Source organism: Platichthys flesus, chromosome 13, assembly GCF_949316205.1.
Source record: "Platichthys flesus chromosome 13, fPlaFle2.1, whole genome shotgun sequence".
NCBI lineage: Eukaryota > Metazoa > Chordata > Actinopteri > Pleuronectiformes > Pleuronectidae > Platichthys > Platichthys flesus.
In genome coordinates, this window is record NC_084957.1 from 16,924,204 (window position 1) to 16,939,966 (window position 15,763).

The 15,763-nt window shown below is 41.2% G+C and overlaps 3 protein-coding genes across 7 annotated transcripts; all 3 read right to left on the reverse strand.

Moving 5' to 3' along the window:
• Window positions 1–5,518: 5,518 nt before the first annotated feature.
• zgc:101559 (Ras-related protein Rab-33B-like) lies at window positions 5,519–7,866 on the reverse strand. Of its 2 annotated transcripts, none has more exons than XM_062403411.1 (2): window positions 7,591–7,866; window positions 5,519–6,635 (listed from the first exon to the last, which is right to left on the reverse strand). In XM_062403411.1, exons 1-2 carry the CDS (start codon window positions 7,846–7,848, stop codon window positions 6,195–6,197), a joined length of 699 nt encoding a protein of 232 aa, XP_062259395.1. In that variant the 5' UTR covers window positions 7,849–7,866; the 3' UTR covers window positions 5,519–6,194. The 2 variants fall into 2 exon arrangements, with proteins under 2 accessions (XP_062259395.1, XP_062259394.1); XM_062403410.1 differs by having other exon boundaries at window positions 5,519–6,641.
• Window positions 7,867–9,202: 1,336 nt separating this feature from the next.
• Window positions 9,203–13,465, reverse strand: kbtbd7 (kelch repeat and BTB (POZ) domain containing 7). The gene has a single exon (XM_062403042.1). The coding sequence runs from the start codon at window positions 13,177–13,179 to the stop codon at window positions 11,308–11,310; it is 1,872 nt and encodes a 623-aa protein (XP_062259026.1). The 5' UTR covers window positions 13,180–13,465; the 3' UTR covers window positions 9,203–11,307.
• Window positions 13,466–14,335: 870 nt separating this feature from the next.
• wu:fc50b12 (uncharacterized protein LOC103911624 homolog) lies at window positions 14,336–15,477 on the reverse strand. 4 transcript variants are annotated; one of them, XM_062403045.1, is made up of 4 exons: window positions 15,454–15,477; window positions 15,302–15,334; window positions 15,014–15,177; window positions 14,336–14,670 (listed from the first exon to the last, which is right to left on the reverse strand). In XM_062403045.1, the coding sequence occupies exons 2-4, from the start codon at window positions 15,320–15,322 to the stop codon at window positions 14,442–14,444; spliced, it is 414 nt and encodes a 137-aa protein (XP_062259029.1). In that variant the 5' UTR covers window positions 15,323–15,334; window positions 15,454–15,477; the 3' UTR covers window positions 14,336–14,441. The 4 variants fall into 4 exon arrangements, with proteins under 4 accessions (XP_062259029.1, XP_062259031.1, XP_062259030.1 ...); XM_062403047.1 differs by lacking the exon at window positions 15,454–15,477 and having other exon boundaries at window positions 15,059–15,177; window positions 15,302–15,447; XM_062403046.1 differs by lacking the exon at window positions 15,454–15,477 and having other exon boundaries at window positions 15,059–15,445.
• Window positions 15,478–15,763: the final 286 nt, after the last annotated feature.

Below are 15,763 nucleotides of genomic sequence, written 5' to 3' on the forward strand. Positions count from 1 at the left end.
GACGAATAGGATGGGGCTGTTTGGGGAAGACAGTCTCTCATTGGCTGGTTTTGGGGGGGATCAGGAGTCAAAGACGAAGTGAAGTTGTTGTTGAGATGTTAGATAGATAGATAGATAGATAGATAGATTACTTTATTCATCCCGAAGGGAAATTAAGTCGTCATTGCAGCCGGTATATTTGAATACAATAAAATAGAATAAAAAAAAAAAATATTGAGGTAGAAAGAATAAAAACAAACACAAGATAAATAGGTAGATAAGGTGCAGTGGCAACATGATGGTAATAGCACTGATGATATGATGGTAATGTTATTGTCAGTATATAAAAATAGTAAAGTATATATGATTTAACATAATATATATTTATATTAGGGCTGTGAAATGATTACAATTTTTAATCAAATTAATCACAGGTTTCTATGGATTAATCATTAATCATTACAGATTTTCTCTGTATATTTTTGTGAAAACAAAAATGTTATGACAAAAGACGGATATATACATTTAACATGTTTTCTTATTATATGTTTATTTATATATATATATTATACATATATATAAATAAACAAAACGATGGTGCTGCAACTCAGCAGTTCTTTAGCAGTTGTCTTTGCTATTCCATATGGAACATTAATATAATCTTCATCCTAAACAGAATTCAGGCATCTTAGCCACTGTATGGTTGATGAAAACTTTATTCTTTTCTTTTTAAATCAAAAAAATTATTTGAGCTTCTTAGCCATTCTTTTTATAGGATGGTTGACATTTTTTATATTTTGTCAAACAAACATTAACCTCACCATGACACAATCTAATGCCTTTCAAGGTCCTCTTAGCTAGTCGTTCTTTAGCCAGTTGGTGAGGCAAACTAACTTGTTTTCATTCTCTGACAGTAAAGCTGACCGTTTCTTTTGCACAATGTGTCCTGCGAGTGAAGCTGGTTTGGCGCATTCCACTTGAACGCCCCTCGCCGACCAACTCATACTTCACGTTGCGGTGGTACGTGAGGCTGGTATTACTACTGTGAAACGATAACGTCCCGCAGAGTGTACATATCACCTTGGTTTTATTGAATGTTTGATCTTTGATTTTTTTTAGAAACACTATCTTCCCGTCCAGAAGTTTCTCAGGTTCATCAGAATTATCCATGTTGTTGGTTTGAATGGCAGCTGCCGCCGGGCTCACACCGGACGCGGAAGCAATGCCAAAGCATAGCGTAAGCGCAGCGCCAAGCCTTAAAAAAACAGCTGGCTCCCATCCACTCCCATGTTAAACCGTTGTGCTGGTCACACGGGACGCTGAAGCGCCACGCCGCGGCTGCCTAGTGCAGAGTGGGCAGAATCGTGGGTATATTGGAAGGTCCTTCTGCGCAAGCGTTAAATACGTAAAAAAAAAAACTGAATTAATCCTGTAATTTAATCATAACGCGTTATTTTTTACAGCTCTAATTTATATGATAGTAATTATACCAATATATTAGCAGTATATAGTAATAATGGCAGCAACAGTATATATAATAGTAGTAAATATGATAATAATAACATGTACACATCTATAAATATGTGTATATAGACTTATATACAAAGTTAATATAAGTTGTTTAAGGGGACATATTATGAAAAATCCACTTTTGTAGTGCTTCTACACGTTAATGTGGGTATCTGGCATGTCAACCGTCCCAAAAACTCTGGAAAAAAATAACTCCCGCGATTTGTTGTGGTTCCTCTATGTAAGAAACTATACGAGTGCGTCGAATGGGAATACGACCAGAATTGACATCAATTGAATTGATATGTGTGCATACACACGTATCTAATGCATGTATTTAAATAATGTACATCTTTATCAGAAGATTTCGTAGTTTGAAAATTGTAGCTTCAATGAAGAAACACAACAAACGGATACAGAAATATATGTCTAGGAGAGTGAATCAAAGAGATTTTACAGTACAGTAAATATTGCGCATAATGCCTTTTTCAACAAAAAAAAAGGAACTTTGAGGCTGAATTGCTCAAAAATGATACAGTAAATATGCTTGATAATGAGTGAGTGAACAGTCAGGATGGTCCTGAGGACAACTGTATCAGTCTGTCAGAAATTATGGAATAAAGGGATTTTACAGTAGCATAAAAGATTGGCTCGCTCAGTATCATCGACTACCTGCATTTGCCATACATTCTGTAATACGGGCGCACTTGAAATCAGGAAAAGACGAACGTCAGCTCACTTGACCACGAAAAGACGAACGTCTGCTCACTGACCGCAGTATATTTAGGGTGCGAGTAATTTCTTATGAATCGTTGCCATGGAAACCATTTGAAAGACAAGAGATTTATGATGGAAGCAGGAGCCGAACTCCTGTCAAAGATGTCATTCCTTTATATTTACCTGACGGGAAAATGTGCGTATTTCCACACATACTCTGACCCATGCATACAAACATTTTGGAGACGGGGAAATGGCGACGCAGACGTGAGGTGGTGAACTGAAGCCAGATTATTGATCCAATTCATTATTTACATTAAAACCAACAGCTTTGTTTTTTGTGTGCGACATATCTGTTCCACACAAGCCTTTATCTAAAAATATTTAATACAACTTACAGCAAATTACATTTCGAGTTCATGGCGCTCCTCGGGACAAGATTGCTGGGCTCGGGATACAAGCTCTTTGTCGACTATTTTTATGTAAGTCCCGCCCTTTTCTGTGACATCCTTTAGATGAAGGTCTGGGCGTGCAGAACCATCCGCAAGAACCGAACTGGAATCCCAGAAATCAATGTCAACGTTCTGGACTCAATCTCTCTGTGGCAGTATTCATTGGATTCCGGAAGGACTCCCTCCTGTTTGTCGAGTGGCGCGACACGAGGAACGTCTTCATGTGCTCAACACTCCCCACCAGTGTTAATTTTGGCAGCTATTTTGATTTAGTCTTAGTCTTTTGATGAAAATGCAAATTAGTTTTAGTCACATTTAGTCATTTTTATCCTTCTTAGTTTTCGTCGACGAAAACTAATTCCATTTTACTCTAGTTTTGTCACATTTAATAGCCACATTAAACTCCTTTTCTATAAAAACATGTAGCTGCAGCCTAAAGCTTAAAAATATATATTTAGTTTTAAATGTGAAAACAAAAAGTGAGAGCAGTTCTGGAGGCGAACACAGAAACTGCAGCTCTGTACAAACCGCCTGCAGCTTCTGCTCTGATCAAGAAGCTGAGGCGCTGATCTCTGAGCAGCTGAGACCAGAGAAACTCTGTGTTTTCACTGTTTCCATAGTTAAGAAGCAGTCGGTCACTGAGAGGCTGCTCAAGGAGAAAGCGCTCTGCTTTCACTGTGTCTCTCTGAGCGAGTGCGCGAGGCGGGGGGTGGAGCTACGGACCGGTGCGCCATCTGGGAGCGCACAGACACACACACACAGACTCACTCGCCCGCTCCTGATACTTCATGACAGCCTGATACGATGTTTTAAAAATTGTGACTTTTTGAATTGTTAATGTGTTAGTGCACGTGTTAGTCCATATGTCACAGCAAGCATTACTGTCTCCTGTTTAATGGAATCAGTCCATCGTATGTCTCTTTATATTGTTTACCTGTCCTGAACTTAATGATGATCCAAGTGAAACCTCATGGTCTGCGACTACTTGTCAAACTAGTGTGAGGGTGTTGACTTTACACAGCATGTCTGTGCAGCTGTTTGAACAGGCTGCAGGAGTCACATTACTACGACTATGGTTGGTGTGTTACAAGCTTTCACTGCCACACAGCTGGGTGTTCAAATGTGGGCAGCTATCAGGGTTCAGAATTTTAAGCTAGGTCTGAACACAACACTATGTGAAATGATGAAACGCTTACCTCTATTGATCTGTGATTTCTTAGTCAAATATGTAAGAAAGCGTGTGTGTATAACTGTTTAAATTTAATTTACCATATGCCCCTTCCAAGCAAAAAAAAAAAAGCTCGCCAAATGCAGCGTGGTGATTCTGAACCTGCAGCAAGAGCGGGGTATCTTGCTCGGAGAAGAGAAAGGTATGGTAAAACATTTAAAAAATGAAAACCACAAATAACTCAACATGAAGTACATATTGCTCTTATGTGTTTGTCATTACCTGAACTTAATGCATATTTTCATTAAATGTTCATCTTTCATTAGTCCAAAATAACTTGATTTTGGCATGACACTACATCTCTTTTTCAGCTACCAGAGAAATAATCAGCAGGGAAAGATTCCATAAGCCAAGTCAAGTGAGTTGACACTCGCTGTGTTAGACCTGTGTTAGATGCCGACAACTATGGAGAACATTCCACCGGTTCTGGTTGATGTCGATGAAGCACAAGAGCAGCCAGAAGATGCACACGCAACGTGCCCCACTTCCACACGTTAAGTTTAATGAAATGTTAGTTCACGAAACTTTGTGCCACACTTAAATGTTCTTGATGTTTTTTATTTAAAAAAATGTTTACGGACCGTTTGTGTTTATGAAAAATTCTATGACATTAATAAATTCTGGTTTAAATCAATTTTTTTGTATGGGATTTGTTTTTTATCGATCACTTAATGGTAGGAGGTTTTCATATAATTTGGGGCGACTTCTCATCATGTGGTGTGACCAATAATACCAAGACCTGTTTTAAATTTAAAGTAAAATATAGAATTTCTGTGGCTGAATATTAATCACTGATATGGTATGCTTAAATTAATGGTATTTATATCAATTGTATGCGCTTTACAGGAAAAATAAGTATCTACATTTAAGAAGGGGACCGTGACATAGAACAAAAATATGAGATCATTATTTACAAAAATTAAGGAAATTTATTAATTTTAAGATAAATCTTTGTCCCACCACATTACATTTTATTACAGCAAATTCATCTAGATGAAAAAACATCAAATAATTTGAAATTTTTATATGATTTTATGTCTACACAACATTCCTCAAGCTTGAGACCTCAGGCGGTTTTTCTCCATATACTTGATATTGAACCACATATCACGTAAAGTGACATTGTGTCACCTGTAACTCACCCAATGAGTGGGGTGATGTTGCCGCTTGGCTGAATGATACTCAGCGTATTGTTAAAAAGATTCTCAAAGCTGTGATAAATATTATCTATATTTAGTTTCTAACTGGCGGCACACTTGCCATGGTCCCAGGGTCTTGTTAGCTAGCATCGCAGCGCACGGCACAATTCTTCTGCTCCATCCTGCTCGACCCAGCTCATAACAAAGTTCTCTCACCTACGATTCCCTTGCTAATGATGCGTTCTGGTGTTAATGTGACGCTCAGCAATCACAACACCTGCTTTATGTCAAAGTGGAATTTAAATCTCATGGATTTGTTTCGTCAACCATAAAAGTTTTGTGGTAATATAATGCAAATCTGAAACTTTTATTTCTGCATTTTCTGATGACCTCTCACGGCCCACCTGCCCATATTTTTATGTTCTCATATCGATTAAAAATCTGTAAACAAGACTGAAACATGCAACATATGCTCAATCCAATTGAAAATCGTGCCACTTTTCAAATCACTTTTATTAATTTGCAGCTTTATATTGTCCCAATTCTTCGGGCTGCTGGTAAACATTTGCATTATTGAACACATGCAAGAAAGTACCAGTCAAATATGGATAGTTCTGACGTCATAAAGCTGGTAATTTGAGAGATGAACATGTAATAACAGCACCAAAACTTACAGTTTTAGGAATTGCATGTCACTGTAAAACAATTATAGAGAATGGTTACTTCACAGTTTATCTCACTGGTCCCTTTATGCACAGGGGAATCTGTTTTTCCCTTTACTGACTGTCTGCTTTGGATTCTGATAGTTGTAGTGCTACTAGACGGGTGATTGCATATAATTCATGTGCATAATAAAATGTACTCTGCAATGCTGTGAATGATTTCATGTAAAGTTTGATAAAAACATACTTGTGTTAACTCCAAATTGATTTGGGCATTTCATTGAAATGTTGATTCAATGTTGTGCAAACTTAGATATACATTGTTACCCATACTGTCACAAGCTGTGCCTTACAGTAGGAAGGGGAAAGTGCAAAAATCATAAGAAGCTTCTGTCAGTTCAGACTTCAACGTGTGGAGGCTCAACTCATCGCTGCGTTTCTCAGCATCGGGATTGTCCCAGCCGGCCGGGGTGACCTTCATACAAATCCATATAAGATGGAGTTGACCTTAGCATTGACAAGCTGCTTCTTCCTGCTCTCTCTGGCTCCACAGATTACTCACACCGCTCTCACGCAGCTGCTTCAGTCTCATAGGCTTGTGACTCTTTAGCCTATAAGCGATCGTCAGAAAGATGGCATCGACGTGCTCCTTCTCCGCAGGGTCTTTGGCCGAGGTCTCAAACAACGGGAAGTTGTATCTGTCAGCGAGACACTGGGCGGCCGCCGTGGGGACCTCCCTGCACTCCCTCAGGTCACACTTGTTTCCCACCATGATGCGCGGCACCAGGGGCCCCACACAGTGTCGGCTGCATTCCTCAATCCACTCGGGGATGCTGTCGAAGGACGGGAGGCTGGTCACGTCGTACACAAAGATGACGGCGTGGACGTTGCGGTAGTAGTGCTCCACCATGCTCTTCCTGAAACGCTCCTGACCTGCCGTGTCCCAGATCTGCAACTGGCACAGCAGAAACAAACAGTGATATAATATTAATTTATAACAGTCAAACAGCGGTGTTACTGTCGATTCTTCACATCATCAACCAACACTAAGGAAACACTGAAACCAACAATATCCATCAATAGCCTCCGATATCCAGACCCTCTCTGGTCTCTCCGCTCCAAGCCTATCTGTTCCTGCTGAAGATATTAATACTTCTTGGTCACAGATCTAGTCTATATAGGCTTTAATAACAGTGTAGTAATGAAGGTAAATTTCACCCAGTTCAACAGTGCAATATGCTTTCTTTTCCAACAAAAAGGAAGGCCTATTCGGAGGGAATAGGAAACACACACAGAATAAGGCAGACAGGCCTCAGACTACAGAACTACAGAGGCAGAGTCCACACATTATTATTATTGTTCTTATGATGCCAATGTAAATATCTAAAAGGGTAATGTGTAAAGATAAATATGTAAATTAACTCAAATATATGACTAAACTTATCTTTTAACCCGATATATGACTGTGGGAAGATAAAAAGATACAAATAAAAAGCTGACAGATGTTCTCTGACTTTTCCTTATCTGAAGTGATTAACTTATTGGTGGATGCAGGACAGGTCACCCACCATCTGCATCCAACTGCTGGTCAGAAAGAAGTGTGTGTGTTTGTGTATTTCCTCCCACCTTGATACTCTCTTCGGTTAAGTCCATGTTAAACTCCTCCGTGTTTGTGTATGGACCACGGCTCAGAGGTGGTTGTGTTCATTCCGCAGGAGAATAAAGTGTGTTGTGTGTGTGACGGTGTTTCCTTTCGTCTTGATACTGTTTCCATACAGCTCCAGCACAGACTCTCCTCCATGTCCACATATGGACCACGGCTCAGAGAGATTACTTTAGCAGGAGAGTGATACGTGTGAAGTGTGTGGCGTTGTGTGTTTGTGTTTGTGTGTGTTTCCTCTCACCTTGACACTCTCTCCATCCAGCTCCACCGACCTCTCTCTGAAATCGACTCCGATCGTCGCCTCGGGGTTTTTCAGGAAGGTGCCTCCGCAGAACCGGTACGTGAGACACGTCTTCCCCACGTTGGAGTCTCCGATCACGATGATCTTAAAGGTCCGAGCCTGTGCGGTGTCATGGTCGTGCTGGGCAGAAAGCTCCAGAGAATCGTTTCTGCTGAAAACTGTGTCAAATTCCTCCTCAGCTTTGTTGTCTTTTGCCATTTCTCCTCATCTCGCGGTCTGGTGGCGAACTGCGCTCAAACATCGCGAGAGTTGGAGAGACCGCAGATGGACGAGTGTCGTCTGCACCGTTATTTACATAGACTGAATTTAAGATTATTCACCACTTTACATACATTTCACTACATGTATCACTTATTCTGCTTCAATGGGAATAATTCAGAACAAAAACATTTAATTTAGCTGCTGAACGTCTTCCTCCTTTTAATGAATTAGTTAAATGAATGAGTTTATCAAATAGCTGATTCAAATGTCAGGGAAGGCAGTTTTTTCAACAATAAACATAATATAAAAGTCATCGTGACAAATAGTAAAAGAAACATAAGGCTACACAAAAAGAGGCTTTCATAGATAAAAGAGTGAAAATAGTTAAGAAATGTAATTATTTGGAAAGTTTGCCGCATTGATTTAAAAGAACTCACATTTCCGGGGGGCTTGTTTCACAATGTGGAGCAAACCAAACTTCTCCATGTTTAGTAACAGGTTCTCAAAACAATCTACAAATATGTTTGATAAAAGATGTGCTTAAGTTAAATTCAGTGTTGTGCTGCATGCTCATCATAACTTGAACACACTAAGCAGTTGCTGTAAACCAAGCTTCGAGTTGGAGCTAAAAAGAACTGTTTAAGTCTAACTCACCATAAAATGACCTTCCTGCTCACTTTTGAGTTGAAAAAGAAACGTTACTTAATATTTACGTCATGACTTTAAAACTACTTGTGTTGCTGGTTATCTTTTTTTTTGTTTTTTTCTTGATTTGACTTTATATTTTTTAAATGTCAACATTTAACTAAATTTAAAAATCCAGCAATGGAAGTAAAATATTTATTAAAAAATAAACACACAGCTTTGAATTATTCCCAAGCTTTAACTGTTTGTCGCAAACTGACATTATTGAGTGTGACCTTCATTTTCACCCTGCTGTTGCCATATAAATACTTTCATTTACTACAATGTTGAAATACAAAATGGATCACATTTGAATCTTGTGTTGTGTACTTGTGTATTTTTTTCCTCATGTGCTTAAAAAACTAAAACACACTCACATGTTCTTCTGCATCAGACACAGATGTTTAATTGACAAACACTCAACAGCTTTATCATCCAGACCACCTTTTAACACAGCCAACCAACCCTCCCTCCCCTCGCACCCTAGCACGCACGCACGCACGCATACACACACACACACACACTTCAACCACCCATCATAGACAACAAGAATATCTACACTCATTTACCAGTTTATTATGTACAACTAAATAATACAGTCTCAAGCCACAACACTCATAAATATGTTTCTGAGGTTTTAACTCAACATTTATATCAATGAGGTTAGTCAGATTAAAACACTTTAATGTGATTCAAGACAGATAATAAACTGGTAAGTGAGTGTACGGAGCAGTTGTTGAGGCCAATGGCTCTGGGACAGTTGGAAACATGCGGACAAAACTTTCTCACATAAAATAATTAATCAGGACTTAACAGTACAAGTCAAAACACCTCGTGTGTTGATTTCTGATTGTAACATAAGTGTTAAGTAAAAAAAAACAATCCATAGATACAAAATCATAAACACAATCAAATAGTTTAAAATAAATTCAATAAAATTTATAATTTTTCTTCAACATCTTTCACAATTACACAACATCTAAAGAAAAAAGTCAATCATGGCATACAGGCTTGTTTTTAAGCCAAAACCTGAGTGAGCATAGTACAATGGCTTCTACATTTCATACAGCAGTTTTCACCGTGTGCGACATCAGGACGGGCATCACCAACATTACAAGGACTGCAAATTCTTAAGGCCTGCAAATGACCGTTAGTGTTCAGAGCCATGAACGTGAGCCACTGGAGCTGCCATATGTTCCAAAAGTCACAGTCACGATTTAACATCGATCATAAGCAGGACTGCTCCTGAATTCCAGCTAAGTATTATGTTAGTTGTCATGTTATTAGCATATTCCAGTCTAAATATAACACAGCATGAGCTGTGTTAAAGCAGTAAAGGAGCCCTCCACTGGTTCAACACAAACATGTCGATTTACTTATCATGGGGAGTACTGCTCTGTATGTGCAAACAGTTTGACATATTTAAAGTCTTTTGTAACTTAGAACAAGCTGTCAAGTCAAAAATACTCCATCTTCCGCAGAGTGTTCAAAATGTTAAATACCAGCCACTCTGCTCGGTATTAACCAAGCACAAAGTATCTGATGAAAGACGCAGTTAAGTTGCTTGTTTGCCATCAAATTCTTCACAAAAAAGCCATAAGGCTTCCTCTCTAAACTGAAAATGAACTCAGGAGCAAGACATGTCTTTGTTTTCTGGACAAACTTTCCAAGGGAATCTTAAGTTTTAAAGTAATTTTGCCTCATAAATGAGTTATGAGTTCCTCATATTTCCATCCTTCTCCTTTTGTTTGTTTGTCAGCGGGATTCAAAAAAAAACTAACAACGGATTTTCGCTTAACTTGGTGAAAGGATGAGACATGGGTCCAAGAAAACAAGAAAATAGATCTGTGTGGAACAACGATGTATTTTTCTCTTTCTGTAACATGGCGAGACAGCATGTTTTTGGGGGACATTTTGACCTATTTTCTGGGGAATAATTCATGGATCTTTGTGATTTTTTGACTGAATTCAAGGGGACTGTTAGGACTTGGCGGAGGTGTATGCTAACCTTATTGCATGCCATTCTTATGTTCTATTGTTATAACCCAGAAACTACTGGACCTCCTGGATTTCAGTGATCTTTTATGGAGGGGTGGACATGAGCCAAGAAAGAACCCAATATAATTTTGGAACAGATCAAGATGAAATCATTTCACTGCTTTTAACAAGGCAAGATACCTCTTTACTTCATTTTCGTACATTTCAGCAAATGTTTAAATATCTGATGTGTTGACCTGATCTCAATAACTGCAACAATGCGCTCTCTAAGCACCCTTCTACTATGGAAGTGTAATGCTACACATCTTACGAGCAGCCTCCATTCAACTGCCCTCATGCGTGTGTGCTAAATAATTATGGTAGATCCTCTACTCTTCTCTATAGAGGAGACTATTTTTAGACAGTTATTTGTCTGACACTACTAGACTTCACGCTGTCCCTCCTGCTCACCGATCACGGTACAAACTGAGGAACAAAGCCATTCGCTCTTGGCTCTTGTTCACACTGTGTGAAAAAGACTGAAAACAATATATGAAACCATTCCTGCTTCTTTCCCCTCCCTCCTCCAGTGAATTAGTCAGGACCAAGATTTGTAAAAAAAGATAGAAAAAAAAGAATGTTCTCTTCAAAACAGCTTGTGCTTCTACTCTCCATGGCTGGTTTCAATACTGACTTTAAACTGGATCTGAGGCTTAGTCTATGAGACAGAACCCTGTTAATATCCGTTGAATCACAAATACATTTGACTTTTCTTTGACACAGTGATGCATATCGCTACCAGTTCTCGTCTGAGAAGGAGCTGGAGCTACCAGAGTCAGAATCTGCGTCTGTCAACCCGTCAAAGTCCCAGTCAGCACTGGAGCCACTGTCGTCATCCTCCTCTGTAGAGAAGCTGTGAGCTGAGCCGAGGCACGCTGGGTACACGCGTGTCGAAACGCACACGGGCCCCAGCGTGGACACGTACACCGCCATGACGTTCTTCCAGGTGTCCCTGGCCGGGTCGTACTCGTGGATGAGGACCCTGTTTTTGTTGTGCTGTAGTAAAGTCTGCGTGAGGAGCAGCAGTTTGCTGTTGTGCTGGATCACCTGGTAGTTCAGAGCTCGACTGTCGATAGGAATGTCACCCAACCTCTTCCATTCCCCCCTGGTGGGGCTGTAGGCCTTCACCACAGGGATGTCACACACGCAGATGATCTGGTCCTGAAACACGCAGGCCTTGTGAAGCTTGTCTCGTCTTAGCGACCCGCAGTGACGCCAGCGGTTCCTCTTGGGGTCGTAGCAGAGCATCCTCCTTTTGTTCACCACGTAGAGGTGGTCGTTCAGCGCCACCACCTGCATTTTACCCAAAGAGTGAGGCAGAGGGGCCACAAACGTCCACTGGTTCCTCTGGACGCTGTAACACTCGACCTCCTTCAGTCTGGTGTCCGTCACCGGGTTCCTTCCTCCCAAAAGGTACACGTGACCGTTGAGGTAGCCCATCCCGGAGTGGATCCTCCCCAGAGGTCTCTCTGCCAACTCCTGCCAGCTGTTGAGCACAGGGTTATACAGCCAGAAGTGTTTAGAGAGGTGGGAGGCAAGGTACAGGTGGTTTTCGGGCGTGGCACAGCCGATCAATGACTCCATGGTGGAGCGTTTGTAATCCTGACTACTGAGGTCCTCCAAAGGGGGAGCCATGAAATACAGGTCCTCGGAGTACGGGTCACAGCACATGATGTTGTCGTTGGGCAGGCCGAAGAAGAGGATCATCTCTTTTGCGCTGACGCCTATTCTGTGTTTTGCCACCTGCTGTGCCTCAGACAGGCCACAGCTGTCCTCTGTGGACCTGTTGAAAAAGCATGCGAGGTACTTCTCAATGACAGGCCTGGCCATGAGGCCCTCCAGGTAGAGCTTGTCCTTTTCGGTGAACAGGTTCCAGCGAACACACCTCAGCGCCTGCAGAGCATCCTCCCTCCTCTGCGGGGCATTGGCCTCTACCCACTGCAGAGCTGCCGAGCACACCTTTCTCTCGCAGTCCACGTCCAAAGCATCCAGAGACAGCAGGTCCCTGAGCTGCAGCAGGTCCAGCTCGCACAGGTCCCCCCCGCTGCACAGCTGGCTGAAGTTCCTGGCAATGAAAGCCCGTGCGCTCTCCTTCAGCTCAGTGTTGTCGTAGGTGTCCGCGAACTTCAGCATCCCCACACAGTTGGAGAGGTCCAGCCTCCGGGTCATGAAGCTGGAGCAGGCCCTCCGGATGTACTCCAGCTGGAGCATGTTGGCGGCCGCGTACAGCCGTTGGACGTTGCCCTCCGTGACGGTCACCCGGCCCGTGTAGCAGTACTCGATGATCACCGACATGCTCTCCGGGTCCACGCCGCGGATGAGCACCCGCTCCTGCCCGCTCTCGTTCAGGCCGCCGGTGAACATGCTCTTGAAGTAGGGGCTGGCGGCGGCGAGGACGTTGCGGCTGCACAGGAACACTCGGTCCGGGTCGCCCCCGGTCGAGCCTCCGCCGGGCTCCAGCGACTCCTCCTCACGCTCGACGCCGATGGTGATGTCCCCGAGCAGGCGACAGTCGAAGAGCAGCTTGAGCTCGTTCACCAAGCCCCGGGCGTGATTCGCGTCCTCCAGCACCTCGGGTCCACTGAAGCAGCTCAGAGACGAAGCCATGGCTGCGGCTTCACTGGGGGGTTTGGTGTTTACCTTCAAATGACATGATCCGAATAATGACACATCCTGCTCCCGGGTGGAAATCACACATCAGCGGCTGAAGGCTCCGCCGCGTCTCCGGACACTCTCCGGGCTCCACACGCTCATAATGTGTCTTTTAAACCAGAGACAGTCCGCCGATTCGTTCCTGAGTGCCCGCAGAGTCAGGTTTCTGTGAATATTTCTACTATACACTGTTGTTTTCTGTGCTCGGAGCTGAAGTCATCAAGACAGAAAATGTGTCAATAGATAAGGTCGGAACGACATTTTCCGGAAGAAATATTTTCAAAATTAAAACTCAATTCCATTTTGTGTGGCACGCATTTTTATTAGTTTCACTCTAATTCCAATAAAAACACAATTTAGTGGATTTTTAAGCCATTCTTTGCGTTTGAGGTATTTCTATGAGCTATATTAGTCAGTTACCTTCAAAATGAAGAAAGTATTGTCTTTTATTTTGAAAGGTGTCCTCCCCAGGCTTCCGCTTTGGGTCACTGCCTGTTCACACAACCTTGCTAACACGCTTATGATTGGTCTGTTTAACTAGGTCAATTTAGGGTGGGTTGGTGTTGATAAAATCATAAAATCCAAGCCATTAAAGAGAAGAAGGAATTCTCTTTAAATGGCTTCTTGTAGAAATAAGGATGTATTATTTATTATTACTTTTATTATTTTTATTATTATTATTATTATTATTATTATTATTATTATTATTATTATTATTATTATCAGTAGTAGTAGTAGTAGTTCTCAAGTTTCAGGTTTTATTTGTATTATGCAGGTTAACATAGGGTCAATAGTACAATGAAAGGTACAATATTATGACATATTCACATTTATTGTTGAGCCTATTGATAACAAAATACTAAGCCTTACTGTTGCTTTATATTGTATATATTGATGTTTTAGTACAAGATCTCACTTCACTATATTACACCCACAGTATACTTTTTTGACTTTATTTGTCACTTCTCATCAACATATTTTAAGGGCTGTAACAAATGTTTCATGTATGGGAAACTACATAGTGTTTGTGCTAGGTGCTATTATTTTTAAGATTCAAGATTTTCAGGACAAAGTGTCATTAATGGAATAATAGTAATTCAAGTCTTAGAAATTAGTTTTTCCTCATTATTGCAAAGCTTTAATTTGATACAACACAAGTCCTACACATCCCCTGACAAAGTGAGAATTATGCATCACGTCGTAACCCAAACTCAGGTCTATCTGCGGTTGAGCTCGTTGATCCTGTTCAGAGCGTCCTGGTTGTGGATGGTCTTGTGGACTGTGATGAGGAAGGGGAAGGCGGAGGGCAGCTCCACCCTGCGGCTCAGCTTCTGGTGGCCCCAGTGGAGACAGCGCAGCCTCTCAGCCAGGTCCCGTCTGCCTGCTTGCTCCAGACCATCCTGAAGCAACTTGGTCTTATTGGGCTTGTCCCATGACTTCTCATACCTGCATGGTGAATATAATGGGATGCATTTGTATCAGATCAAGGGCGGTCTGAAGAAAGTCCCAATGTCAAAGACGACAAACTGACAATACTTAACCATAGGAAAACTCCTGAGTGTGTATATCTTTGAGAATTATACAGTTTAAAATTGGTTTAATAAACAATAAACAATGGGATAAATATCCTCCATAGCATAATGTTACTAATCTGCTGTTAATTCACTAACCAAACACCTGTATGTATCATATTTGAGTTTTATGTGAGTGTAATGACACTAATCAACAGTATCTGCAAGCTGAATAAATCTGACCTCAGCTGAGTTAAATACATGCACACACACTGTACCAGCTCTCCAACATAGCCCTGGCATGCACACTCTTCTCTGTTGACCTGGTGTGGAACCGGCTGATCTCAGATCTGTTGAAGCCAAGTTCAGATGCTAGAATGGTCCACTCAAAACCGAGCTGAGTGGAAATCTCCTGCAGCGTCTTCAGGTTAATCACAGCATCCTTAAAAAAATGCCATGCAAAATCCATTGGTAAGGATTTAAAAGCCTTAAACTAAGAAAGGCATCAAATAAATCTTTGCTGATTTAAAATACATGGAACTGACAACACAAACAATTACACTTACCTCCTGGGCTTTGTTAGGCATTATCTCAAATTCCTGAAGATCAACAGTGCAAGTCACTTTCTCAATCCCTGTTTTCCTAAATACAACTTAATTTAATTGTGTTAAAATGATTAAACATATGTATGTGGTCGTAAGCTCCATGATTCACTTACCTTGTATGCACATTCAAACAAGTGTGGTCTGAGAGTTACTGTGGAGATTCAACATCAACACACTGACCTGTTAAACATTAGTCACTCTAGCCCCGGGGTCAAGATGTTAACTGTTAGGTTAAACTGCCTCTACCGGCATCCAGGTAAACAAGTGATCTCTGTTAAAAGTGGACTAAATACATTGCGGGAATATATCTGCTGTAGTTTGTATGGTTAGTACTTAATTATATATTACACATACACTTAAGTATTACTTATTATTACTTACTAACCTATTTTGACTCTTGCTGCTGTCATATTGCAAATTTCC